Consider the following 26,803-nt stretch of genomic DNA (forward strand, 5'->3'; position numbering starts at 1 on the left):
TGGTATGGAGGGTTTATCTGCTAGGGTTCCTCTGGGCGCCACTCTACAAAGACAAAAATGTTTAGCACATGTCAGGTATCCTCAGTCTAGCAGCTGCTATCACTGAGAGAAGCCTCAATTCATTTTTACTGACTAAGCTTTTTTTACTGAGATGCTTTACAGAAATCAGGCTGGACAGACAGCACACCAACGCCGCACAGAACAGCAAACCGATGCGCTTGCATGCAGTGACAGGGCAAAGGCACTGTCAGTTCAGCTCACCTGACAGCTGCACAGTCCCCAACCCTTCCCACGCATACTTAACTATAGGGTTGACTAGTACGGTAAGTTCTGTGCTTACTGTACGCTTAAAGACACGGTGCGTCTGAAGTACAGGCATAAAAAGGTGGGAGGCTGTTCCACAGGACCAGAGCTCCACAGGAGAAATGTCTGCCTCCCATTGTAACTGAAGTTATTCGTGGAACTTTCAAATAGCCAGAACCTTCCGAATGAAGAGAGGGAAGGTGAATAAATACTGTGGAAGTGTTCTACTGAGGCCACCAAAAGCCTTAAAAATGAGGAGGTGAACCTTGAACCAATTAGTGCATATGGGTAGTAAATGATAATAAAGCATTACAGTAGTCCAGCCTGGGGTTTCAAAAGCATGAGCAATCTTTCAATTTCTTCTTCAATCGGGATATAGTCCCGAGTCTATTTAATGTGTTTATAGGTGCCTGGATAATTGTTTGTGGGTTTTCTTTTTGTTAGCTACATTTGACTGCATCTACTGTGGAACTGTGCTACAGCAAGTGGGTGCTGCAAGTGGGTTTTTGCAATAATATACAGGAGTATCCCATATTTTTGCCCTTTAAATATAGTTTTGGTTCTTTCAGTGTGCTTTTCACTTTCATGCCTTACTTTTCAAAAGTGTATTCCTAAGCAATGTACTCCTTTGTCTAATTTATTATTGATGGAAAGTGATTCATTTTGGTTTACTGCTCTCTTCTTTCCATTGCTTGATATGAATAAGGCATATTTGTACTTATAGTGGGTTCGGTTGACTGCATTAGACCTGGCGGTGGCTGAGTATCACAAGTGTATCAATGAATCAACATAACTTCCAACATGTATTGTGTCATTAAAATAGTCTAGCAACCTCAAAATGTGGTCTATAAACAAGTTTTAAGTAGGCCAAACTGTCTGTGGTTGTCTAAGGATGAGACCTATTATATAATAAAACAAGTTACATTTGGATCCAGATTGGCTCTTTTCAGTTAGAGGTATGGCAATGATTAATGTAGTATGGCAAAGCTAAAGGGGAGATAAGTGATCGGAAAATACAGCTCATAGGCAAGAAACAATATTCACTCAGGAAAGACCAAAGAGGAACCACAAAACAAAGGCCAACCTATCCACACACTGGACTGCAACGGGTGACTAATTAAGTCCAGACACATGACTGCTGATCATCATGCTAACACAAACATTATACTTTCCACAGATATACATTCTGCACTTACTGTGAGTATGGAGACCCACAGCTCACCAATCAGACTTCTGAAAGCATTACAATTTTGCAATGTGCCACATTTCAATATTATGACTCCAGTTGACCGTTTCCTCCATAGAATTGAAGATCAGCACACCGTTAAATCAATAGAAAACTGGGAGTCTTTTGGTTTATTTATATATTTCTAATGTTTTTTTTGTTTGTTTGTTTTTGTTTTAGACCTTGTTTGTTTGTGGCATTTTGCATCTTCAGAAATAGCTCAGTTTTATGGAGTCCGTCGCACAGTAAGGCGAGCGGTAGCTCCAAGAACTCCACGATCCGTTCGGCTGTGAAAAGCAGAGCCACAGTTCACAGGACTCTCGGCTGGCAGGCTTCCCTCTTTCCCCTACACTTGAATTGCATTTATTTTTTGCTCCGTTTGCTTAGACAACTTTGTAATGGATTTTAGTTGCTGCTCACCTCCAGAGTGGTTCGCTGCTGTACCTCTCTCCCCTGCGGAGGTACCGCTACCCTGCCATAGCTGGCTGAGCCCATGAGACATGCCCAAGCAGAGCCCTCCTGTTCCTCTCCCTTTGCATTCTAAAGGAAAGACCGCAGTCTCTACGAGATTTCTACAGAGAGGGGCTTGCAGATCTAAGGCCTTCTTTCTTTCTTTCTTTTTTTTTTTTTTAAATTGAGGTTACGTGCAGGGAATTGGCGGGGTTGTGATCAGACCAAGCCATAAAGCACACATCCACTCTGGGCTCCATTTCATCTCATACTATCAAACATCTCTGTGACCTTGTGATCACATATTCTCTTAAAAGAAAGATACAAGATTACGTCATTGAAGCAGAAAAAAAGAATGAAAAATAATATTGTAAGATGTGATTTTCAGTCAGATAACAGAGCACTGATTCGGTTCATCCCTATCATGGTTCAAGAGAAAAGAGATGTATATGAATTATTCTGTATTTTCAGACTCTCATTGCATTTACATGACCCTTTAGTAAGGACTGTGATTCTTAGAATGCATTGGCACCAACCGTTATCCAATGGGTGAAATTTGTAGACACACGTCAATCATAACACGGTATTTGTCCAATTTGTATTGCATGCAAACAAGCAAAGATTTTGAATGCTGGCATTCACTACTTCAGGCCAGAAAGCTGGCTCTTATTATGGTAATATCCACTGGCTATCTAGTTACCTAGCCAGCCAACAGCAGAGATGATTTTAATGAGCAAGGAAATAAGCTACTATTTAGGATAAAATAACTCCCAATTAAAATGAATAGTATTCTGCCTTGAAACTTGTGTCCCTACGACTAATGACAACACAGCACATGATGGGAAGACTTTTTCCTCATTAGAGAAATTTGAATAAGATCTTACATAAGGGGTGCCTGTGCTTCTTTGGCTTGCAATCCACTTTTTCCAATTGCCAGCACAACAAGATCTATTAACCAGCTAATATTGGTTCATATCACCAGAAAATGCTAGTTTGGCAGGTGGATATCTAGCTTAAAAGTATTGCCATGGGTCATAACTTGCTGACTCTAGCAGAGGATATAACTATACATTATATTTGGCTCTAGCTTAGCTCGATAGCAAGCGCTAGTTTGCTGTGCTAGCCTAGTCCTGACATGCCAGCCTTGTTAGCAATGGTAGCCCATAGTTTGAACTAGCATAGATGAATTGAACTAGCATAGAAAAATAGCTGACTGAACTATTCACTGTGTCGTTTCTAAGCTCAAAAAAAGAAACAGTGGTTGACTTCAACTGACATTTAAGACATTACGTATTACATGTAACCACTGTCCATAATTTTATTAAGTCAATTCAATTTAATCTTTTTTACGTATATCACAATCCAATCACTATCCAACATTTCTTTGAGTATAGATATTTTGTATATCAATCCAGTGTTCGGGAGAGCTACAGTACTTTGTGCTTAGTTTAACCTTTTCCAAAATCGAGTAGAATTTACCTTTACTGGCATAAAAGTAAAATCATTAGATCAGTATCATATCTATAAAGAAAAAGTCCATCTTTAGATTTAAAGCGCCATTATCCCTCAGAAATTGAAAGTGAAACTTCCTGCCAAAAACAGACCACTCGTATTGTCACCACGACTGCTCTGCCCCATATATCATGCACTGACGAATGCTCTGTTACTATTACATAGGGCTTATATTGGACATTTACATTACCACGCCACACAATATGGAATGCACAATTATGTCTATGTCAGGAATTGGCATTGCAAACAGTTTAACAGCAACAGATTTCCCACATTTAATGTCACTCCAAGTGTTACCTGCCTGTCAGGCAGAAGCCTGAGGAAAGATTGATGAAAACCAAAAACAAATTTAATTTTAATTGATTGACAATTTACACATTGGTTGTGCATACAGTATAACTATTTTTATTTTATCTCTCTGCCTTCTATTATCATCTCTATCAAGGGTGTCAACTAATTTGGATGCCATTATGTTAATATTGGCCATTGTAGATATAAGGGAGAATGTCCAGTACTTGCTTTTTCTGATGCATTTAATTGAGGATCTGAAATGTAGCATATCATTTTCCATAAAGGCCATAGTATTTACTGACAACAATGCATTTGCTACATAATTTGTTAGCCAACCCGTCTCTGGCAGAGGGCTAGATTTGAAATGCCTGTGATTCACTCAGCTTTCCCGTTAGCCCCAGTGCTTGCATTCCTAGAACCAGCTGAGAGGCACTTGAATGCTAAAGGTACATGTAGAAGTCCTCCAAAATAAACCAATCAATTTCACATTGATGTATGCAGTGTGCTGCCAATATGAAGTATCATTTCTGCTTCCTGACCCGAAAGTAGTATTGATCAAATTGCATTCTTCCGAAGGCCGTTTTTTTCATTTTAACAGGCTTTGGCGGGGTGTCTGGGTGAGTTCGGAGTTGCTGTTTTGTCATTTCACCTGTCAATTTAGCACTTTGTGAGGAGCCTCATTCCTTCGGCATAATAAGATTTTGTTGTGTAGGTCAGCTATCATCAAGATCAATGTCATTGACTCTGTCTGCGTACACGGAAATGGAATTCCGGGGACTTGGTAGAAAACAGCGCTCGCTAAAAGTCACAAAACACGACTGCAAAGGTCAAACAAATTAAAAACCTCATATGGACATCTCTCCTACCCTGTTATAGATGGTGCTATAAGAGTGCAGGAAATGTTTATCTGCCTCAGTAAAAACTTATTTCACAATCCATTATCCCTGTGAAACTTCATGCATTCTTGTTATGAATTCCTCTCTTCCACATTCAGACGATATTGATTGTCCACAGACACTAGCACCTGCTGCAGACATGACATTGTTGCAGTCCAGGGTGGTATGAATGCGCAGGAATACTGAGAATCTTAGCGAGCTTATGAATGCGTAATAGCGCATGAAAAGTGACAAAAGCACCATACAATGGGTAAAAGATATTTTCATAGCTCACACGGATGTAAGCATAATGAAATTCCTAACTCAAAAAGTCTGGAATACTTTGAACAGGAATACAATACACTGTATTGGCTGTGCCTACCTTATGGATTATATGTTTATGACATGTGTACTACAATGTATTATTACAGAAAGAAACATGCAGTCTTATAGTGATGTGGATATCAATGTTTATTAATTTGTATATTTGCTTTGCTGACTTTGGGATACAGTGAGTTTATAATTTTTAATTTATTTAATTTTAACACTGACAGCCTGGATCCAATTGTATAAGAACAAAATTGAAAATATCATATAATATTATTGTGTTAAATGTATGAATGCAATGTGCTATTGCTTCACCCTCAGTATGTTAGCTTTAATTCTAGACCACACAAGAATAGCAATGACTCATTTCAGCATTGACAAAGACCCCCTGACATTGATGATTAGTGAGTTCTCCGCTCAGGTCATTTCTCACAATGTAAAGGTACATTTTGTTTCTTGGCAACTTGAGATTTTATTTCTCATTGGACAATTTGCCTGGAAGTTCACATGACTGATGCATTTCTAATTTTAGCCATTATGCACCTGATGATTCTAAAATACCAACATAAAAGCATTGCTAACTACCATGAATGTGTGTATCGTTTTAATGTGATGGCCTTTCATACCCTAATGACTTTGAGCAGTTCCCACTAAACATTATTCAAAAAATAAATCTCCAAGTCTTAAATATTACATTATTCATAATATTACAAAAAAGTATAGGAATAACAAGAATAATGTTTGTATGTGCATAGAATGACATTTTATGAAATGCTACTGTTTGATACCTAAATATGGACACCTCAAAATGCATAACTTGCATTTGATTCAAAACATGCATTTCAATGATTCTTAATAAAATAAATGCATGAAATTTGTCCACAGAAATAGTGAAAAAATAAAAAAATAATAGTGTATGAGTGGATTGGTGTTTGATTACGGTAAAAAGGTTTATTGGATTGTTTGTTTATTATGTGTTTGTGAGCAGCCTGTAAGTACAGTGCAGTGCTGGTGATGCATGTCCACCACAGAGATGAACAGGTTTGGTGCATAACACTGGGCATGTGGCAGGGTTTATATCATTCAGTCAATATGAATGCACCACAGGCCTGATTCATCTCCAGGCTACTGATCTGCTGTGGTGGAGACGTAGCATCACTCAGGGAGAAGGATGGGAATGTCTGTAGTGCCTACTGGCTTCTTTCTCTCCCTCTCATTCTCCTGGCTCCTGCCTCCCTCTCTCTCTCTCTCTCACTCTCTCTCTCCTGACTCCCACCTCCCGCCTCCCCCTCTCTCTCTCTCTCTCTCTCTCTCATTCTCCTGACTCCTGCCTCCCCCGCTCTCTCTCTCTTCCTCTCCCACTCTCTCTTTTCCTATCATTCTCCTGACTCCTGCCTCCCTCTCCCTCTCACTCTCTCTTTCACTCTTTCTCTCTCAATCTCTCTAACACTCTCTTTCTCTCAATCTCTCTCTAACACTCTCACTCTCTCTGTCTCTAACATTCTTTCTCTCTCTCCTCTCCCTCCCTCTCTATTATCTTATTTCTCTCTCTCAATCTCTCCCTCCCCCCTTCTCTCTCCCCTCTCTCTCAATCTCTTCCTCTCCCTCTCCCTCCCCTCTCTCTCTCTCTCTCTCTCTCTCTTTCTCTCTCAATGCTTAATTGGCATGACATAAGACAATATATATGCTGCCAAAGCTGCTTCACAAGAACATTGTAATGTGTATAAACTTCTTTCCCTACCCATAAGCCCCACACTGCCTTCAAAGTCACCATAAGCATACTGCACAACACGAGTATCCTTTTGTAGCCCTTGATCGTTTCTCACATTTTTCTTCCAATAGCTCTTCATTTGACCAATCTAGTCACACTGAACTCCTTTAGACTCTCCCTTTTTCCCCCATTAATTCTTATTCATATTTAACATGTTGCATCTGAAGGTATTTTGGCTTTGATACTGCAGTGTCGCAGTGTGCTATACGGTAAATCCCCCAGGACAAGGCTAACTGCAGTCTGATTTGATTTCAAAGATCTGTGCTCTTTAACTGCAAGGCAAAAAATACCCCCCTTTTATTCCCCCAGAAGGGAAAAAAATCCAATATTTATATTAGTTCCCGCTGTAGTTGTGATTTTCAGATGAAATTTATAGTTTATTGCCACGGGGGCATACAATCTTATCAGTTCTGATTTGAATTCCCATAGCTCTAGCCAGACTGTTGATAATGTCTTTGAAGTTAATGGAAGTGAGAGTATTGACTCTTGGAGGAGGAAAGTGCAAGTTGTTCAGAACCGAAAGATATGGCTGTACAAGACACTGTTCTTTCTGTGGATTAACACACAAAGTCTACAGCCTTGAATTAAAAGGTGAAATAATGCAGTTATGAAGTTGATGAGCTTTTTTGAGTCTAATACAAAAGAATGATTGCCATATTATACTTGTGTTTGTTAATCCTGCTGAATATGAACAGGGAAAGAGTTGAGAATGAGTATGCCTTTCAGAGAGCATTACATTGTGGATTGTAAAGTCTGCTCTGCATTGCAAATGACTTCTGACAACCCAGGGAGAGATGTAGCTGTGTCCACTCTCTTCTGGTGCTTAAAACTGTAAGCGCCACATGAAAAAGAAATCAGAAATCTAGTCACTTTCTGTGAATCTACATTGCATGTATTTTTGAGAAAATTTAAAAGTGGAAAACGTAGAATGACCATTGAGCATTTATACATATACATATACATATTCAAAGGCTAACACGGAGCGTGTTTACTTTTTGGGTAGCTGCCCGAAAGGTGAGTAGTCAACCTCTGATTTTGCCCTGGCCTGCATGAATTCAGGCACACCAGGTCCTACTACTGTATGCTTCCCATTCACTTTGCTTTAAACTCGTTCTTACTGGCAATTGTTTTGCACACTATATTTTTAATCTCTCTCTTTCATTTGTACATTTCAGTTCTCCATGTCTTCCTCAATACATAGATCAATAGCCACTGATTATACACTCACTGAGCTCTTCATTAGGAACACCTACTTACAATCACATGTGCACCTACTTATTCATGCGATTATCTAATCAGCCAATCGTGTAGCAGTGGAATGCATAAAATCATACAGATACGGGTCAGGAATCTCTAGAGTTTGCAGAGAATGGTGCGAGAAATGCCTCGTTAATGACAGAGGTCAGAGCAGAAGGGCAAGGGCATCTCTGAACACATAATGTGTCAAACCTCTAAGTAGATTGGCTACAGCAGCATAAAAATAATAAGTCTAGTAAATACCTAATGAAGTGCTCACTGAGTGTAAATAAGAACGTATTCAATGGATTCAATGGGGAGCATACTGAGGAAAGCCTAATTTCATAACTGTAAGTTCCAGGATGAAACCAGCCCTTAGTGAGCAATAGGAAGCCATACTGGTTCAATGCTAATCCCACTGTTAAAGCCATTGTTAATCCTCCTCAATGGCTTTAACCTCATTCTCTCATTCTCCTTTTCAGATTTTAAATGACTATTCCTGATTTAGTAGTTCTTTGCTTTTTATCTGTTCAATTATTCTGCATTGCAATGAGGAACATCTGTTATTTTTTTTGTTGTTTTTTTACGAACGTACAGCATGCGTTCTCTTCGGAGCACAGATTGTCACACATTCTCACAAGACCAATGGATGCACCTTGTTATCGTTAAACACAATTTGGAAAATTACACAATTCAAGGCAAAAATAAATTGTGGAAACATTCTTTGGTTTATTTTTCTCAACAACACAGAGAAGCGGAGGCATAGCCGTGCAGAAAATGTATGCGTTGAATATGTGTAGAATATGATCAAAAAGAAGCAGAGCCCTACCCTGCCCTAAAGAAGTGCAGGGGCGCATTACTACAGAACTGGTAATGTAATCATTCACCTCATCCCCCATCTACCCACCCATCTCAGTCTCAGTTTCAAAGTTCACCGTTTCCATTCGCAATTTTGCACCCGCTGAAATGAATTCCTGGCTACGCCGCTGACGAGCACTAGCGGCTATGAATGCTGCATAAAATGACTGATTATCTCCAGTGACATTATTCCTTTCACAACCGGGGAAGTGTGATTGAATGCTTGTCTATTTACAGCGAGTCGTTACTGTACACAAACAGAATGAGCTGAAGTTTCTCCCTTCGAGGGAAGAAATCGTAAAGGTTCGGTCATTTGAATATTTGATCTTGTAAGCCTTCAGATGTCAAAATTGATATTTATAAAATTTCACATGCTTTCATGCTTTCTTTCTGAAGAATCATGCTTGTCGTGGCTTATCAGTCACTTTAATGTCATACAAGCAATGCCGTCATTTCGTATTACAGTGCCCCATGGGTGATGTCTTGCCACTGTGGCATTTGGTGATTTCTTTCCCCCTGTCTTCATCCATTTACATGGAGAAGAAAATCATTTCAGCATGTGAAATGTGTTCCCAAAAGATAATAGTCCTGCATGTCATCATAGAAGTATGCAATATTGCTTGTTGATGTGCTTATGTTTCATGTAGCCGACCATGTGGCAACCACCTGCAAAATGGCTGATTGAATTATGACTTTTCCGGGCTTAAGACTAGCGGAGACCAGGGTACTCGCTGTGAGGGGTACTCACAGGAGAACAACGCAGTGCCATGCCACAGGTGATCAGAAGAGCCCCAGGGAAACATACTTTAACGTGCTGAAATATCCAGTGCTGGCCTGACAGCGGCATAGGAACTGAATATAGGAACAGTGGCAGCCCGACAGTACATAGGAACTGAACAATTCCTACCCCGGAGATGTAAAGAAGATGTTATTCCAGTGTTTTTCCACTGCTGCCCGTGAGATGCAGGTTTCTGGGGCAGAATGCGTCACATCTGTGCCTGAAACTAAAAAGACTTAGTAAATCTGGCCCCTTATTTCTAACTAAAATATGCAATGTATTAAGCATTAAAATGCATAAGTAATTATTCTAAGCTTTACAAGTAACAGCTTGGTGTGAATATTCTCCTTGCATTTTGATGTTGCTGCATTGAAGTTTTAGGTCTGTTTTCTTGAACTGAACCACATGGCAGTTGTGAGAATCAGATAATGTAACTACTAACATGCTACTGTATAAAGCGCCATAGCACCAAGTGGGTGGAAACAAAAGTGATCTAATTTGTTTTTCTGATTATTTTTGTCAAATCTGTTGAATACGATGTAAATTAGTATCTTGAAAAATGTGATTCTTGGATGACCCTTGTAAAACCCCAAGCTAACCCAACAACGGAATTTAGCGAGGGCCGAAGGTATCAGCATGCTTGTACTTCTGGTGTTGCTGAAAGAATATTAGTAGGGTTAAATATTAGTGGGCCCCTATGCGGAGAGTCTACATAGATCAGCCAATAAATAAACCACGATACAAAGACAGTAGTACCACTCTGCCTTCCGCTCTTTACTGGTCCGGGCTGACCAAGAATCTCCACAATGGGCCAATACATTCACGTTTGTTTATCTGACTCCATTTGAATAATAATTTAGATTAGTTATCCACATTTGGTGGATGTCTTATTTATAACTTGGACTTGATCGCTACAGGAATCCTGTACCGTAACGGGCTCCCTGAACAATCCTCTGCTGGTACCACCACATGTCATATCGCGCGTTATGTGCACGTCCCACGAGCTGGCTAGATATCTGCAGTCATTACAGAGGTCGCAGGATAGTTACTTTTGGGTATATCTGTTTACAGCCTAGAGACCCAAGAAGACCAACAAGCTACGGCTGTTCTCGACATGAATGAACTACCACACGGAGGCGAGTGATTTACCATCAGAGGTCTACTGGTGCTATATGCCGTGATACATGAAGCGTAAATTTTCCACACAGTTTCTCCTTGGTTCCTGGTGGGTTATGATGTCCAAGGTTTGCTGTTGCAGAAATTAAACCATTGCACCAGTCGCACTGAAACAATGAGAATAATACCAAACATGAATATTATCTAAACTGAATTTGTCATGAAACATCCAATGCTTTATGCATACTTTCAGGGAAACTGAGGAATGCAGGAGATGTGAGAGGGAGGGAGTAAGGAAGGGGGGTCCAAGAGAATAATGGCTGGGCCTGACAGGCCGTGCTTCCTGAAACCTTCCCGTGCCGTAGGATGTTGCCCCCTGTCGTAATGAGCTTTACGGCTGGAGGCCTGATTAGAAAATGAGACAAGAGAGGGGGTTACTTCACAAGAAAACAGATGCCTTCCTTGATTACCCTTCCCACTTAGTGCAGAGTAGAGATTCTAAACCTGGATTTGGAACCAGGTGCGATTGTAAAGTTGTGTGGTACCGTCCCAAGAGGAAGGCAACTTCACCCGCTCACTAGTAATATGGAAAAGGTCAGGGGATCACTGTCACCTGCAAGTATTTTGTCTGCTCATGACAACAAAATGATCCAATGTTCTTAGTTTCAGGTTTTAAGCTTTTTTGTTAGTTAAACTATTGGCAGTTCATTTATGACTGGGAAGGCCTCCTGCCAAGTGGGCAAAATGGAAGACTATGCCAGTGGTGGGTTAAATGTTGGCTGTAGCCTTTCAGATTATGGACAGTTATGTGGCAGATACGAATTGTGTGCGGTCCTCCAACAGAACGATTGCAGTGCTCAGCTGATGGACTGCAACTGAATGACAAGAAGAAACAGCTGGCAGATCAGTTTTGGCAGCCAGGTGTGCTTATCGTATCTCTGTGCATTACTCTTGACATCATTCTCTAAAGAGGAGCATACAAATAGAGTACAATTGAATCAAAAATATGGAAGAAAGCCAAACATTGAACATTAAATGTTAAAATTGTTTTGACAAATGTTTATCCAGTAACCTTTTTTAACAATGCATATTATGATGCTGTCTGGCTGTGCAGATCAGTTTGTCTAAACGCCCAATGCGGTTTTTTTTGCCCTCAACAACACCCTGGGGGCACACGGACGTTGATTTTACTACCAAGGCTAACGCTGTTCTACCTTCTAAACTTCTAAACTTGCTCCAATAGACCTATTTAAGATTGCCTTCCCCAAACCCCTCTGGACTGAGTTGAAAAATATAATTTGTTATTGTATAATTTTCTTTTAATTGAGCGGAACAAAGAGGTAAATAAGGAACATGTGAACAAGGACTGTTCTGGTGTTTGTTTGTTCATGGATTAATCAGAAGGGTGCCACACATTTGTAGTGTGTGATTTATCACACCATGTAAATGCTGTGTGCTCCTTTGTTCATGGAGTCATTTTGCCATTATCCTAAGATGAGGAACCTGAGGTGTGGAAACTGCATGTTATAAAATGGCTTCCCAGCCCACAACCAGGCCAACACATTAAAGAATTTTGAGGCTACATTACCCAACACCTCCCTTTAAAGTAAAATGTTACTTTTCAGATTTTCCTCATTTTTGCCCCATTTTCATTTTTGGTTAGACATTTCTCATAGTTTAAGTATGCTGTGAGGGAATGCTAGCTGTGATCTGCAACAAAGTATCTGAAAACTATGGCTTGCATAAAAGGCCAATCCAAAGCGTTTGCTTTAGATGCAGTCAGCTCGGCCTCTGCAAATACGCGGTGGGAAGGAGGAGGGCATGCAAATAAGCCTACATTTTGCGCAAGGTTTTGTTTATTTTATTATGCATAGTTTTATACTACATGAACACGAGTTTGTTGTACTGTAATTAACATTAGGCGCACGCCTGTGATTGATGAGAAACGATTGAAGACATCCTGTCGAGGCCCTGGGCTTCAGCCCATGTTGCCCAGTGGTTTAACATGGCCGTGCCCGCAATAACAAATTTCAGTAATGCAGGTAATTTAAAAGAAAACACATCACTCATTGTTAAGAAGTGCAGTCTTCTGGAAGCATTAAAAAAAGAAAAAAAAAAGAAAATAGAAAAGCCAAACAAAGCAGCCCCGAAGTTTATTTGATGTTTTTGTTGCGGTACAGTGCAAATAGACTAGTTATCTCCCCAGTGGTATAGTCCAGAATTTGGTTTGGAGTAGTTTCCAAACTGAATTCTGAAGTGGGTCCACACGGGGAAGCATATCTCCTCTCAACTTCCTCCACAAACTACCTCCCCATGGCTATGTGTCTGCACTGGGCAAACAGCCCCGTTTGGCATTCTCAGGAAAAGAACTACATTTCAGATTCATCTCTGCGCTGATTGTGAAAATAACAAGTGCTTGAGTGATTTAATGGCTGTTTTTATAGTCCCATTAAAATGAACTCATAAAATATTGATTTTTAGATCCAGTTTTGATGAGCAAATTTTGAAAAAAACACCGCCCATGCTTCTTTCACACGTGCAATACTTTTTCATGTTTTCTAAGGGGTTAGCATGTATCCAAATATTTTCTTTGACAATGTCTTTTTTGAAAGTAAATGGTTGCCATTTATAGAGCGCCTTTATCCAAAGTGCTGTACAATTGATGCTTCTCATTCACCCATTCATACACACACTCACACACCAACGGCGATTGGCTGCCATGCAAGGCGCTGACCAGCTTGTCAGGAGCACTTGGGGGTTAGGTGTCTTGCTCAGGGACACTTCGACACAGCCCGGGCGGGGGATCGAACCGGCAACCCTCCGACTCCCAGACGACTGCTCTTACTGCCTGAGCCATGTCGCCCCATGTCAAAAAGTATTTTTCAATCTAATTTAAATGCAAAGCTAGTACAGTATGTTCATTTCAGCACGGAGGGAAGTCCTGACTTATTTTGTTTCAGCAGAACAATTAATAAGTCTAAAAGATATGTGTAATAAATACCTAATAAAGTGCTATCAGGGTGTAGGTGTACAGTGCAAGGTACAGCTACATTGCTTAGATGGGTGTTTGTTCAGTCCTGAAATACATTCTGAATTTGGTATATCACCAAATAATTACTCTGTCCAATTAAAACTTTTTTTTCCCCCATCTGTCTCAAGATGTTCCAGGGCAACACAAATGCAGAAGGTGTGGTTCACTACAAGTTCCCCCAGGCTATCAGGACCCGGTTCCTGCGCTTTGTTCCCCAGGACTGGAACCCCCAAGGCTGGATAGGGTTCCGGGTGGAGGCGTACGGCTGTGCATACAGTAAGTTCCCTTGGGAAATGGGATCTGATCTGATGGAGTATCAAGGGATTGGTTTCCACATACTGTACGGGTTTCCACACATGGGCCGCAATGCAGCAACAAATCTGGAATTTCAATATTTACGTTTAGCCCATTACATTAAAATGTTACTTAAGCGTTATGGAACGAGAACCCGTGGTTCGCGTTGTGCCTAACCACCCCACTAGCTGTGCCAATATCCTCGATATACCACAGGTTCGAGTTCCATAATGCTTTTATACAATGGTTTAAAAATGTACCTTTACCTTTAAAAATTTTACTAAAGAAAGACAAGACAAACTTTAAATTGATATATTTTTAATGGAACTATGTTTTATGCTAAATGTATTCTTCCACTGAACAGTAGGCTAGTTTATTAGTTGCTAAGGAACGGTATTGCTAACAATAGCAATAATGTATCCCCGCTGCACTCGCGATATAAAGATATAAGTTTTATTAATTGTTTACAATTATTTTTGAGCTAACATTAATTAATATTAACATTAACATTTTATTTATTTTCAGCAATGGTGAGCTAGTAAATTTTTCTTCATCCAGGGATGTTGCTAGTTATTTGTACTGTAACATGCCTGGAATAATTGTTTCTCAAATTTTGAAAACCTTTTGAAAAAATAAAAAATAAAAACTGACAGGTTTGGGAACATTCTTATAATAATATTATAATTGGGATCTAGCTGGAATTATAAATAAGAATTTCAAGAATGTTTTAAACATTTTTGAAATGTTTTTGTATTTGGGTCTCTCCCTTGTGACCGTGAGTGAGAATCTTTGAAACCCCAGATGGAGTTTATTTTCCCCCTCATGAATTTCCAATGTAGTCTGAAAGCAGTTTAGTACATGTATCCACATTGAGTTTCTTAAGGGAGAAACACAGCCAGCTGGGATATGTAATTACCAACATGCATAACGCTGTAGCACCTCCAAGTTATTCGGCATAGAAAGTGGCTGATATCGCTTTAGTTCTGCGAGGGAGAGGGACAAATGTTACATTGTTTCTGCACTGTCTAATCTGCTTAATCGCACACACCGAGTCTGCTGACCACGTTTGCTGACGTAAAATCTTTTCCTTGGAGTAACATAGACGATGGATGACTGACCAGCTTTATGTCAGCATCATTTTCAGTTATCATTTTCAGTTATACTGAGAATACATTTTAAAAAATCCAGGTGCCACAGTGAATGTATTCCCAAAGCAATGCTACACAAATCAATCAGTGATTCCATTGTTCTGCAATGGCATTTACAGTTATCCTTTTTTATCAGACCACAAAATAAAGAATGTATATACACAGTAAATAGGTTTGTGGTTAAATGTCAAATCATTTTTTTTTGGTTTTATTACAACATTGCACCAGTTATTATTTTTATTTTTAAATATACTCCTTGAAGCGGTGCAACTCCGGAATGGCTGACTAAATAGATTTAAAGTGAAAGGCTCTTTAAAAAGCTAAGGTTAAAGTTATAGGTCACTTAAAAGGAAAATACTTATGCGAACAGTGTACATTCAAGCAGACTGGTCCATTATAGGTAGATCTCTAGTGAAAAATGCATGCACACACACACACAAATACACATTGTGGAGCATAGTAGATGTAGAGGTCTCAGTAGCTCTTTGGAATTGTCCTCCTGTACTCTCATACTCATTCACAGCAGTTCCTACTAAGAGCATTTAGTGTGTGTGACAGAAGGCTCTGTACGTGGGAGTAAAGTGTCATTCTGCAACAGCACACTATCCTTGTCTTCACTGTTGGGGCCTGAACACCTACCTGTACAGAGGAGGCTAATCCTGTCGAACGGGAAGAGATAGCAAGTGCATGCAAGTGCATACGGCGATGCTGTATATGTGTGTCAGAGTGCGTGAGGGGGTTTGACACTCCGAAACAAATCAGCCAGATAACGCCAGAAACACAACCCCCACACCTTCCTGGTACGCCTCACCTTCTGTCTTTTTTTTTTTTTAGATCAAAGTAAAAAAAAAAAAAAAAAAACCCTGTCGGTACAACTTGCGAAGACGTGAAGCTACTTTTCCCGGCTGTCGCTCATCCCGCTCGCGAGAGCTGCTGGAAAGTAACAGGTGCACATGAGAGATTGCGTTGGGATTAGTGTCTGAATGAATTCCAAGCGACTGCCTCGCACAGCCAGCTCCAGTGTGCCCCTCTCTCCCCCCTGGGTTCAAACTTGGAAATAGCAGATGCATTTCACCAGTGCTCTGGCTCGACTGTGCGCGTCTCCTGGCCAACTGGTCCACTCACAGTCAGTGGCAGATACATTTAGGGCGCAGGAAGGCGAGAAAACGAAGACTTCTGCCGTGAGTGGAGAGGAAATCGAGAGAAAATTAGGAGAAAAAGGGGTCACGTTCAGGGGGGACGACACAGCGAGAGCCCACGGTTCCCCCTCTCTCGTAGGTTATTGCTGCCCATCCGCTGGCTTGGCTTTCAGTCCTGTGTTTTATTCTTTGATTTAGTCTACCTTGTTTTCTTTTTTTTAACTCTCAGAGTCGGACGTGGCGGACTTTGACGGCAGAAGTTCGCTGCTCTACCGGTTCAACCAGAAGTCCATGAGCACAGTGAAGGATGTCATCTCACTCAAGTTCAAGAGTCAGCAGGGAGAGGGTGTGCTGGTGCACGGGGAGGGCCAGTGGGGCGATTACATCACCCTGGAGCTGCACAAAGGCAGGCTGGTCCTGCACCTCAACCTGGGTGAGGGGCTAGGGGTCAGGGGTCAAGGGTCAACGGCAAGTAAGCAAGAAGATAAACTGTTATAGAAAAGATTATACATTGCGGTAGAGGTAGTAGATGATATACTGTGATGTATTTTCCATCACCCACAAACACATTACATATGACTCAAGATTCACTGATCACCACTGGTAGCCTGCATTCTTAAGAGGAACTATTGTAACAGAATCTGAGGAATTTAAATAACCTACGCCCCACACCAGACCTTGAAGCAGGATGTCTAGGCTATGGGGTCCAGACTGCACTCATGATCAGTACCATAACAAAGGGATCCTGGTGAATATACCTGTGACAGGTATGGGGAATCGTATTCCAGGAGGGCATGTCTGATTCTTTTTTTTTTTTCCTTTCTACCATTTACCCTGGCTTGAATAGCTGTAACACTGGTTCACATGTAGACCACAGTGAAATATTTAATATACAGAAACAGGAATAGCCTTTAGCTGTCATTAAGCAGTTGACCAATACATTTTGCTGAAATCTTCACATACAGTACATTGGGTTAATTGGTTAATTGAATGATTAAGGGCAGTTTGCATGGAATCCAGGCAATGTTAATATTGAAGTAGAGTCCAAAGTATAATACATTTCACATACACACAGCCCTCCTAACCCTCCAGGAATTTAAACTATTTTTGTTCCCCTTTGACTTAATCAGTTCAGGTTTTAATTAGCTGTGTGCTTTTAATCCTGTGCATCCCCCAAATGCATTGCAGTGACACCTCAGTGGTGTATGAGGGTAATAACAATTGTAGTTTATATGTGGTTTAGAAAAAAGTAGAAAATGCAATAACTGGCCGAATTCTACAGTTAGGAGCAGAGGTGGGAGCAGGAAGCCTAGCTTGCTCATTGGGCTCTCCAGGAAGCTAATGTTACTGTGATTTGGAATAGCCCACAAGAGCACAGCGGCCCCTGTTGGTTTGGCACAGTAACCCATATGCCCCCACTCTCCCCTCTGCCATTTGACCCCCCACCACTCTTCCTCAGACGATGCCAAGCTCCGCTCCGGCAGTGGGCAGGTGTCGGTGACCCTGGGCAGCCTATTGGATGATCAGCACTGGCATTCGGTTCTCATCGAGCGCTTCGGTAAGCTGGTCAACTTCACCGTGGACAAGCACACGCAGCACTTCCGCACCCAAGGAGAGGGGGATTCACTGGAGGTGGACTATGAGGTGCGTCCCCCCCCTAACCGCCGCCCAAACTCACCAAACAAGCCCGACTGTTTCTCTCTCCCACCCCTGTGTTTATTTGGCATCGGCTCTTACTGCTGTCTCCCTGTATCAACATATATAGAATAAATATGGCTTACTTTGTGGAGCACTCTGAAATCTAATATGTCATGCCTAATATAGGCACATGAATATTCCAATAATGGGTGTTGCAATGAAATCTGGTCACAGTCTCGCCTCGGTTATGAATTTGGAACACCTTTGGAACAAATATACAATTTATTGGCTTGGCACACTGTAACCTGATTGAACACATTCAATTCCAGCATGTCCAATCAGACAAATACTCTAATAAAGGCCATTGCAATAAAATCTAGTCACAGTCGCAGCAGAGAGAAGATGTGTATTTTCAGGCGGATTTCAATAGGGCAATGTGTCACTAACCTGGCTGACCATGCTATCTAGCTGCTTTGCTTCTTAGTCAGGTCTGCTATATAGCTAGGTATCCTATCTCACCGACTAGCTAACAGTCCTATCCATTTAGCTGCCTAATTACTTGCTGAGTGGATGGAGCAATAATACCATCAATGGAAGGCATTCAAGACAGAATCTTTTTGATTTAAAACATAAACATTCATCAATAGAAATATCAGAAATGTTCAGATTCCCGAAATATGGGAAATTTTATTCGCTTTAGGGTATATAGGCTGATGACAAAGATGTCAGGTTTTCTTTTATTTTTCCAGTGGGGCCGTTTTATCTAGATCTGTGGTCTCCGACTTGTATATTCACACGCATGAACAGACAATACATGCATGCACATGACCATGCAGGCACACACACATTTCCTCGCATGCTTAAGCGCACACAAGCCTGGCCTTTGCTTTTCAAAAGACAGATGAAATCTCTTGGGAAATGCACTATGTGTTAAAGAAAAAAAAACATTGCTTTTGTGCAGACTCTCTCAGAGAAGAAACAGGAGTGACACGAACAGAGATTCCTCCTGAAGAACATGAAGGATTTTCTTCCTTCTTCTTGGAGGAATGCTCCACAAAGTCATAAATCTTGAATGTTTGTTGATGGGCGGAAATTATAGACCCTGTCAATCGGATGAGCAATGCAGATGATTAGAGATGGCAAATAAAAATTCAAATTTTCACAATGTTTCAGTTACAGTCCACCCCTCTCAGAGATTTGGCAAATGGTAAAAATGCTGCAGTATTTATTTGTATTGTCAAAGGAATGAGCTTATTTAATCACCCCTACAAAACCTTTTTTCACACCATATACTGTATTCAAGTCATCATGAAAAACCTTAAATTTTCCTCTTCCTGTGCTTTTCACATCATTAAAATTGGGAGTTGAGAGATAATAGTCTTTCAGTCTACAGCTTCCCCCGTTCAAACAAAGCTCTGATTTAATTTGATTAAATTCTCACCATGTCCAAACTGCCCTTATACCGCTGTCTAATCCCGCTGTCTAATCACTGTAATGAATGCCATTTAGAGCAGGTTTTTGTGCGCTTGTTTCTGCCATTTCATAGGGCCTATTTTCACTGGCAGCGGTGCCATCTGATAGGAAAGCTCTTTAAGCACAAATAATGAAAAGTACAATGCGCCCAGATACACTCTCCACTGAATAGCGGCACGGACAATAAAATGCCAAATATAGGTACAGGCCAGCCCTAGAGTGCAGAAAAATGGGCGTCCATTGTGTTTGCTGTGATAGTGTTGTGGCCCCTTCCCAAAGATAAGCTCCCACCAGAACATTGGACCCAGACTAGTGAAATGCTTTAGAACCACTTGGAGGATTCTTAGCTTTGAACAATGGGAAAAGTAAAGGATGTCATTCTTTGCTTTTTTATTAAATCATTGCTCTTCTTTCATCCCTACCTGTGTTCCTTTAATAACTCAAAAGACCCCCAAGCCACTATTTAAGGAATGCCACTAGGCCAAAGGGTTTTTAAACTCCGCAGATAATGTGGATAGTACATCTCACCAAAATTCTGAGTCAGTCAGCCATCTTAGACCTTTGCTTATCCCTTGGGCAGTAGACATTTCATGGCATGCTCTTTATATGTTTTGCTGTTCATTTAAAATACATGCAAAATTGTGTGTATTTGTGATTGAGTAACACAACTTAGACACACTGTAGTTAAAAGAATACAGTTTGACTTAATTCCAAGGGATCTCTTGTCTTGTACCAATATTTCTATTTTATTTACTTTTTTTAAAGATGCCCCATAGCTAATTAATTGTTGTCTATATTCAAAGCTTGTGCACAGCAGGAAAACAGTTGATAAATGAGTATAGTAGACAGTGCGTATTATTCTTTGTTTGTTTCTTCAGTTATCCATCTGTAATAACAGCAGTCATTGGCTGAACTTGTGATCGTTGTGTGTGTTGTCTGTGTCCTTCTGTTTCCTTCACAAAGCTCAGTTTCGGAGGCATCCCGTTGCCCGGGAAGCCGGGGACGTTCCTGAGGAGGAACTTCCGTGGCTGCATTGAGAACCTCTACTACAACGGGGTCAACATCATCGACCTGGCCAAGCGGCGCAAGCCCCAGATCTACAGTGTGGTAGGTCTTTCATATGGCCAGATGCCATCAAACTACGTATACTTCCTGTGAATAAGGTGTGTGTGTCTGTTTGGCTTGGTAGTGGTTTAAAGACACACTGAAACGGGAGTTAGAGCAACACTAGCTTCCACGACGTGACATATACGCAAGTTAAACTGCTCTTTTGGGGGGAATTTCTGGAGGGCGGGGAGTTGATTTGACTGACATTAAATGAGGAGGGGGTCATGTCAAATGATGATGTCAAATATAAAAAATATATATAGAGCCACTTACTAGGGCATTGGGTCACCGCCTTTTCCCAGAGTAGCATAATGCACATTTGCCACAGCACAGAACATTCCAGCATGATATATAATCATGAATAATTGGTTCAAAGTGTCATTATAAGAAATATATTCCCAGTCCATTATTTTCTGTATTTTAAGGCATGTCTGTAAAAAACAAATTGGACTCCCAGGGATTTTCCTGAAACAGCAATTAAGAAAATAAACATTCACCCTAAGAGATCTTTGTGGCAAAATCTCACAATAGTCTCCCGCTAAGTAAAATACGCAACTGCTAGGTAAAAGGTGCAAGTATAAGCTGTGCCAAATTGTTCTGCATTAATGCAGCAAATGGGTGTTTTAGAAAATAACTGATATTCTTCATGGCACTGCATTAGCACCTTGAAGCAGAGACCACCATGAATATAGACTCCCCAACAAATGCACTGAATATCTATTCAGTAAGTATAATATCTGTGGTTCTAGAAGCTTTGGAAGGCCTAGTCCACAAACCTGGCATTGAGACAGAATCAATATAGGCCCCACTGTCCGATCCCCCTGCCTGGCATTAAGTGGATTTGTGTGGGAAAACAAATCATTGTCTAGACATGGTCTGTAGGGATGCCATCAACCCAGAATGTGTGTATCACAGCTGTCACAGCTGGATGCTGGAGGTTACGGGATTCTAACAGGGATGGGAGGCCAGGAAAGAACACCCAGACACTGTACACGGGAGAAAGTGATCAATTTAAATTGATTGCATTCTCAATTGACGGTTAGTTTTAACTGCAGTGGAGTCCTGTGGAGACAGGAACTCGAGCATGAAACTGGTGTTTTTTTTTCAAGGTTTGCGTGAAGGAACACAAGAGCTCAGCCCTGCAGACAACCTCTCAAAGGTCTCTCTTTTCCCAAGCCTTGGTGTCCTGAACAGCGACACATTTTCACCGGTGAAGTTAGCTTAGCAGTGTGCATACCAAATGCCTTTTCTAATCCACCCTGGAAAGCCAGGTGTTGGAGGTAGAGGTGTCCCACACACCTCTATGAAAGTGATGTTGAAGGCCCACATGCATCAGCATTCTCTTCCTGGTTTTAGCATCTAAACCGTCAACAAAACGTTCACAAAGAGCCGTGATGTAGGCTTTTTGAAAAATCCCTTACCCTGCCTGCAAAACCCAGTTCCCCCTCCCCCTCTGCCTCCTGTGGTCAGCTCTCTGTGTTAACATTTAGCCACGTCATTCAATAACTGTGCAAAAATATATGTCATGTCATGAGGGAAATCGTTTTCCTAGCAGCTCTGAAAAATAACAGTCAGACCCTAAAGTATGCATACTTCTACCAAAACCGCTGTTCTACTGAGTTGTGGAAGACATTAATGGAATCAGTATGGAACACAAATCTTCATGTGGGCCTTCCCACATGTGCTCCAGGCTCACCCCTCTTTCTAACCGTGGTGTGAGATTACACTCGTAGACACCTTGGACTCAGGAGGGCATTATGAGGGTTGCCAGTTGCTGTTGGTTTTTTTCTCCCTCTCTCTGTGCCACTGCAGATTGCTAGCATCTGTTCTTAGGCATGAGACCCAGGCAGCACTTTTGTGTCCAATTAGTACTTCCACTCACTGGAGAGACGCTGCTCTCCGTGCCGCAGGCAGCAATAACTGGGAGAGACAGACCGTAGACCACAGTGGTGGGGTTAAACCAGGTTACTGGCAGAGGCTATAGCTACAGTATATGTTTCTCCAATTCTACGGCAATACCTCCGTGAAAGGGTCTTAGGCCAGTGACCTTTTTAGGGGAGTCATAGACTGTACTGTTGTGGAAAAACACAGAGCTTAGTTTCTCAGTGAGAAAGTCTATTTGTTTCCACCCAATACCTGTCCTCACACTCCAAGTGAGGCATTTATGATTTTTATGTTTTTAATAAGTTGTGAATATACTGTAAGTTCAGTTAGTTGCTTGTCCAAAGCAAAGAGCTTAATGCATAATATTAGCTTATTGCAGAATTGATACAGTCAGTTTCTTTTTGAGTTTATACAGGTTATTAAATGGGAAAAACAGATCTACAAATTGAATTATCAATAAAACTGCATTTTTATGAGTGAGAAAGTGACTATTTTGGGGAGAAGGGAAGAAGCAGAGAGCTTATTTGTTGGGCATGGAGACTGGACCCTGGCTTTCTACACATAATACATATTACTGCAACTCCAAATGGCTAATTCCTTTATAATATTATATTTATGGTTTTATGACATCTTGTTGCCTGACAAACATGATCTATGAATAACCAAAAAAAAACAGGCCTTGTTGACTACAGACATAAAATAATCTTAACTCAATACGGGGTCCCACTGTAACAGTAGGCTTACATGCTGCCTTTGCTATAACACATTTTGTGATATTATGTTCTGTTCACCAGAAATGCTGACACCTTATGGATAGAAATTGATTTATGTAATTTGCAATCTAATGTCATACATATTTGGTCCTTCCACAAAAGGACCTGGGTGAAATTTCCTAGACAGGTATAAATTGCATTGCAATTAGAATCTTCACAGATGGTGTTATTCTACCCATTCCCAGAAGCTATTAAAGTCTTCTATCAGTGTCTGTTCCTCGGGTTTCAGGGTTTCACAAAAGAAATTGGCATGCGTTTAATGTGACTGCAGAATCTGAATGTAGCTTACTAAAAAGAACTAAGAAAGTGTGTGTGTGTATGTGTGTGTATGTGTGTGTGTGTGTGTGTGTGTGTGTGTCTGTGTGTCTGTGTGTGTGTGTGTGTGTGTGTGTGTGTGTGTGTGTGCGGTGTATGCATGCGCATGTGCATTGTGTAGGGTGTACCACATTCAGGCATTTATCTGATGAAAATAATATTCAGTTCACAGCACAATTTAGGCCGAGAGATTATGGTACATAGCCAAAATGAAGAATACCTGGGAAGAGCAAAACGCAATGCTTTCCTAGCCCTCTGTCAGAGACAGATTTACAATGTGAAACTGAATATGGTCTGTTTTCCATGCTCCGGTGTGAAAATGTCCTTAACATGGACTCAATGGGCATTCATGGAAGCTCATGGCTCCTTGAAGTAGCCGCTTTGCCATCATTACCAGCTCAAGGCATAGAGGCATTTGATCAATCTGCAGACCTTGCAGTCAGTTTTAGTAATCAATCATTCAGGTTTGGGGGAGATCTGCTAACTGGTCAAATTAATTGAATTTCTACTGCATGCACTACATATGAATGTATATAAATGCCTAGTGGTGGTAACTCTTTCAATGTCGGTCGTGCATTCAAACCTATGCAACAATTTGTCAAGACAAGACGAAGCCGATAGTGTTTGGAGCTGAGATGTATTACACGTGAGTACTACATTTACAGATTCGGCAAGATAAATCCTGCCCTCCATCCATTCGCAAGCACACAGCTACTCCCATCTCCCCAACTATGAGGCAGCAAGATGGCTGCCTGAGGGGTGCTGGGATTTGTGAGACTGCTCCCTATCCCCCACCCAAGGGTTATGGCATGCTCCAGTGCCCATCCATATTGGTCTTCATTTGTGCATCAATACGACTGTTGATCTAATGTACATTTCAGGGAACCACCTTTGGACTGGAATACTATGAAATGTTAAACAATTGTAAACATGCACATTTATTTCACCTGCTGTGATGTCTTGTCACTGAGCTTGAAAAAGGGCAGATATACAGGTAGGTTATTCCGCCTTATCTTCTATTCAGATTCTTCCTGATTTTATCTACTGGGTTTAGTCTGGTGTTCTTGGAAGAGATTCATTATCTGATTGCTGTTAGTCATGGCATTCGTTCCAGCAGAAAAAAAGCTTCCTCTTTGTGTGGTTTTGAAATGAATACAGAACGGATGAGAATGGGTCAAGACTAAGTGCTTTTGGTTCCACGAGATTACCCTTTCTCCCGTGAATGCAGAAAGGTACAGGGTGACAAATCTTATGAAAAGTGACGGAGACGGTGATGGGGTAATCAAGCTCCGAAACCCCTGGCTGGAAAAGCCTGAAGAATAATTGTACTAAAAAAAATGGATGACACCTGTAAAACTTGTGCTCTGTCTTCGGCAGGGTAACGTGACCTTCTCCTGCTCGGAAACGCAGCAGGTGGCAGCGACGTTCCTGAGCTCCAGTGCCAGCTTCCTGCTGCTCCCGGCGGAGGCCGCGGCCGAGAGCGTGGTCGTGCGCTTTCAGTTTCGCACCTGGAACGCCGACGGCCTGCTGCTCTCCATGCCCCTGGCCCAGGGCGGCGCCCACCTGCTGCTCTACCTCAGCGGGGGTCAGCTCTGCCTCACCCACCGCGACTCAACGCAGGGGCAGTCCGAGATTCTGACTGGTGAGACGCACATCTGACACACCGTCTTCTAACAATCTCTTTTGGCAGACTTACAATAACTTAGGAGAAAACAAATGCCAAACATATACACATTTCACCAAGTGCCACCAAGTTTGCAGGACCAAGAAAACGATTTATTTATAATAACAAAAAACAAATGTCGACAGAAGACGTACATGCCACCTACAGTCACCTGTAAGCAGGCATGTAATACAGGCAGGCCACCTGAGCCAAAGATCTCAGCACAAATACACATGCTCAAATACGCACGCTCAGGAAATGAGGACTCCTAACAGCTATGCAATATACTTTTTCATATTGTGTCATAACCATTCGTGCTGTGTTTAATTCATGCTGGAGCATTCTGGGACCCATTTGCGTGGATCCAGCATCTCACATCCCATATTAACACCCAGGCTTACCAGGGCTTGAGCTCTAAGGGGCCCTTTGAGGTCCTAGGGGAAAACAAATCTAGATTTTCACAAGTAATGAAACAATATAATTCCTGGCTGTGCATACGTATGCCTGATTTGCTTAGTCCATCATGCCGTCTTCAGTTCCTGCACAAAGTTACAGCCCTCAAACAAAAACAAGCCCGATGCTCAGAACTGTCTCTGTGGGCTGATGTCAGCCAACTCTGCCAGCTAACGCTAGCTATCTATCTCCCGTCAGTGCTATTAATATTCCGAAGCGATGCAACTACTTTTTTCCTTTAATCTGTTGTAAAATGAAAACTCTTTTCTGAATTTTATGGAGGGCAACATGACCCTTTCAGCGTAACCCTTGTCATATGCAGCTTTCTTGTGTACATCCCTGCGAGTTGAAAGGTTCAGCTTCAGTCCTGCAAACCCGAGACCATTTGGCTTTATTTATCAGTCAGAGATGACGGGATCGCTCCAGAGGGCGAGTCGGAGGGCTTACCCGTAATCTGCGTTTATATCCAGTAATCCCTCAGGCTCTGAGGCCTATGGGTATGGCCCGGTTGGATTCCCATACTTCAGGTGCAGTTGCCTCATACATACAAATGTGAAACTTTTTTTATGATTTTGACTCCTGAGAACTGGCCACTGTAGCAATAAAGCATAGCAGGACATTCCCATTGTGTAAATTGTGTAACACGTGCGCCATCCTCTTGTCTTTCAGGACACTTGATGCATGATGGTCTGTGGCATTCGGTCAGTCTCTCTGCCAAGGGCCCGCTGGTCAACTTGACTCTGGACGTCGGGCTGGCCTGGGTCCTGCAGCTTAACAACCACTTTGCCTCCGGCAGGGCACTCTTCTTTGGAGGTAGGATTGGCTCCAGGCCTTGCCCTTAGCACCGATCAAATCTATAAATTCACCCTGCAGGCGTTTTCAGGCCGTAATTGTGCTGTCAGAAATGAAGTATGTAGACCATAAAAGAGCTGTTTGTTTTGAAACTGTGATTACGGCAGCTCTGGATCTTCAAAGTGGCCCCGTATGATAGTTTAATGTTGCATGTGTGGGTTTTAAAGGGAGTTCAAGCGGAGCAGTCTCTGTGGTTACACATGCAAAATGAAAAACGTGAAAAATAGTCATCATAGATGAAAATCTTACTTGAATCGCATACGTGGAATTAATTTGACTAACGATAGTGTT

The 26,803-nt window shown here is 41.5% G+C and overlaps 1 protein-coding gene across 1 annotated transcript in view; it reads left to right on the forward strand.

Moving 5' to 3' along the window:
* LOC133116640 (contactin-associated protein-like 5) overlaps nt 1-26,803 on the forward strand; it is a 111,525-nt gene that overhangs the window by 49,868 nt on the left and 34,854 nt on the right. The window contains exons 4-9 of the mRNA XM_061226451.1: nt 13,902-14,049; nt 16,584-16,787; nt 17,814-17,998; nt 20,429-20,572; nt 24,922-25,186; nt 26,330-26,473. Coding sequence (XP_061082435.1) covers nt 13,902-14,049; nt 16,584-16,787; nt 17,814-17,998; nt 20,429-20,572; nt 24,922-25,186; nt 26,330-26,473 — 1,090 coding nt within the window. The remainder of the gene's footprint in view (nt 1-13,901; nt 14,050-16,583; nt 16,788-17,813; nt 17,999-20,428; nt 20,573-24,921; nt 25,187-26,329; nt 26,474-26,803) is intronic.

The sequence above is a fragment of the Conger conger genome, chromosome 17 (assembly GCF_963514075.1).
Source record: "Conger conger chromosome 17, fConCon1.1, whole genome shotgun sequence".
NCBI lineage: Eukaryota > Metazoa > Chordata > Actinopteri > Anguilliformes > Congridae > Conger > Conger conger.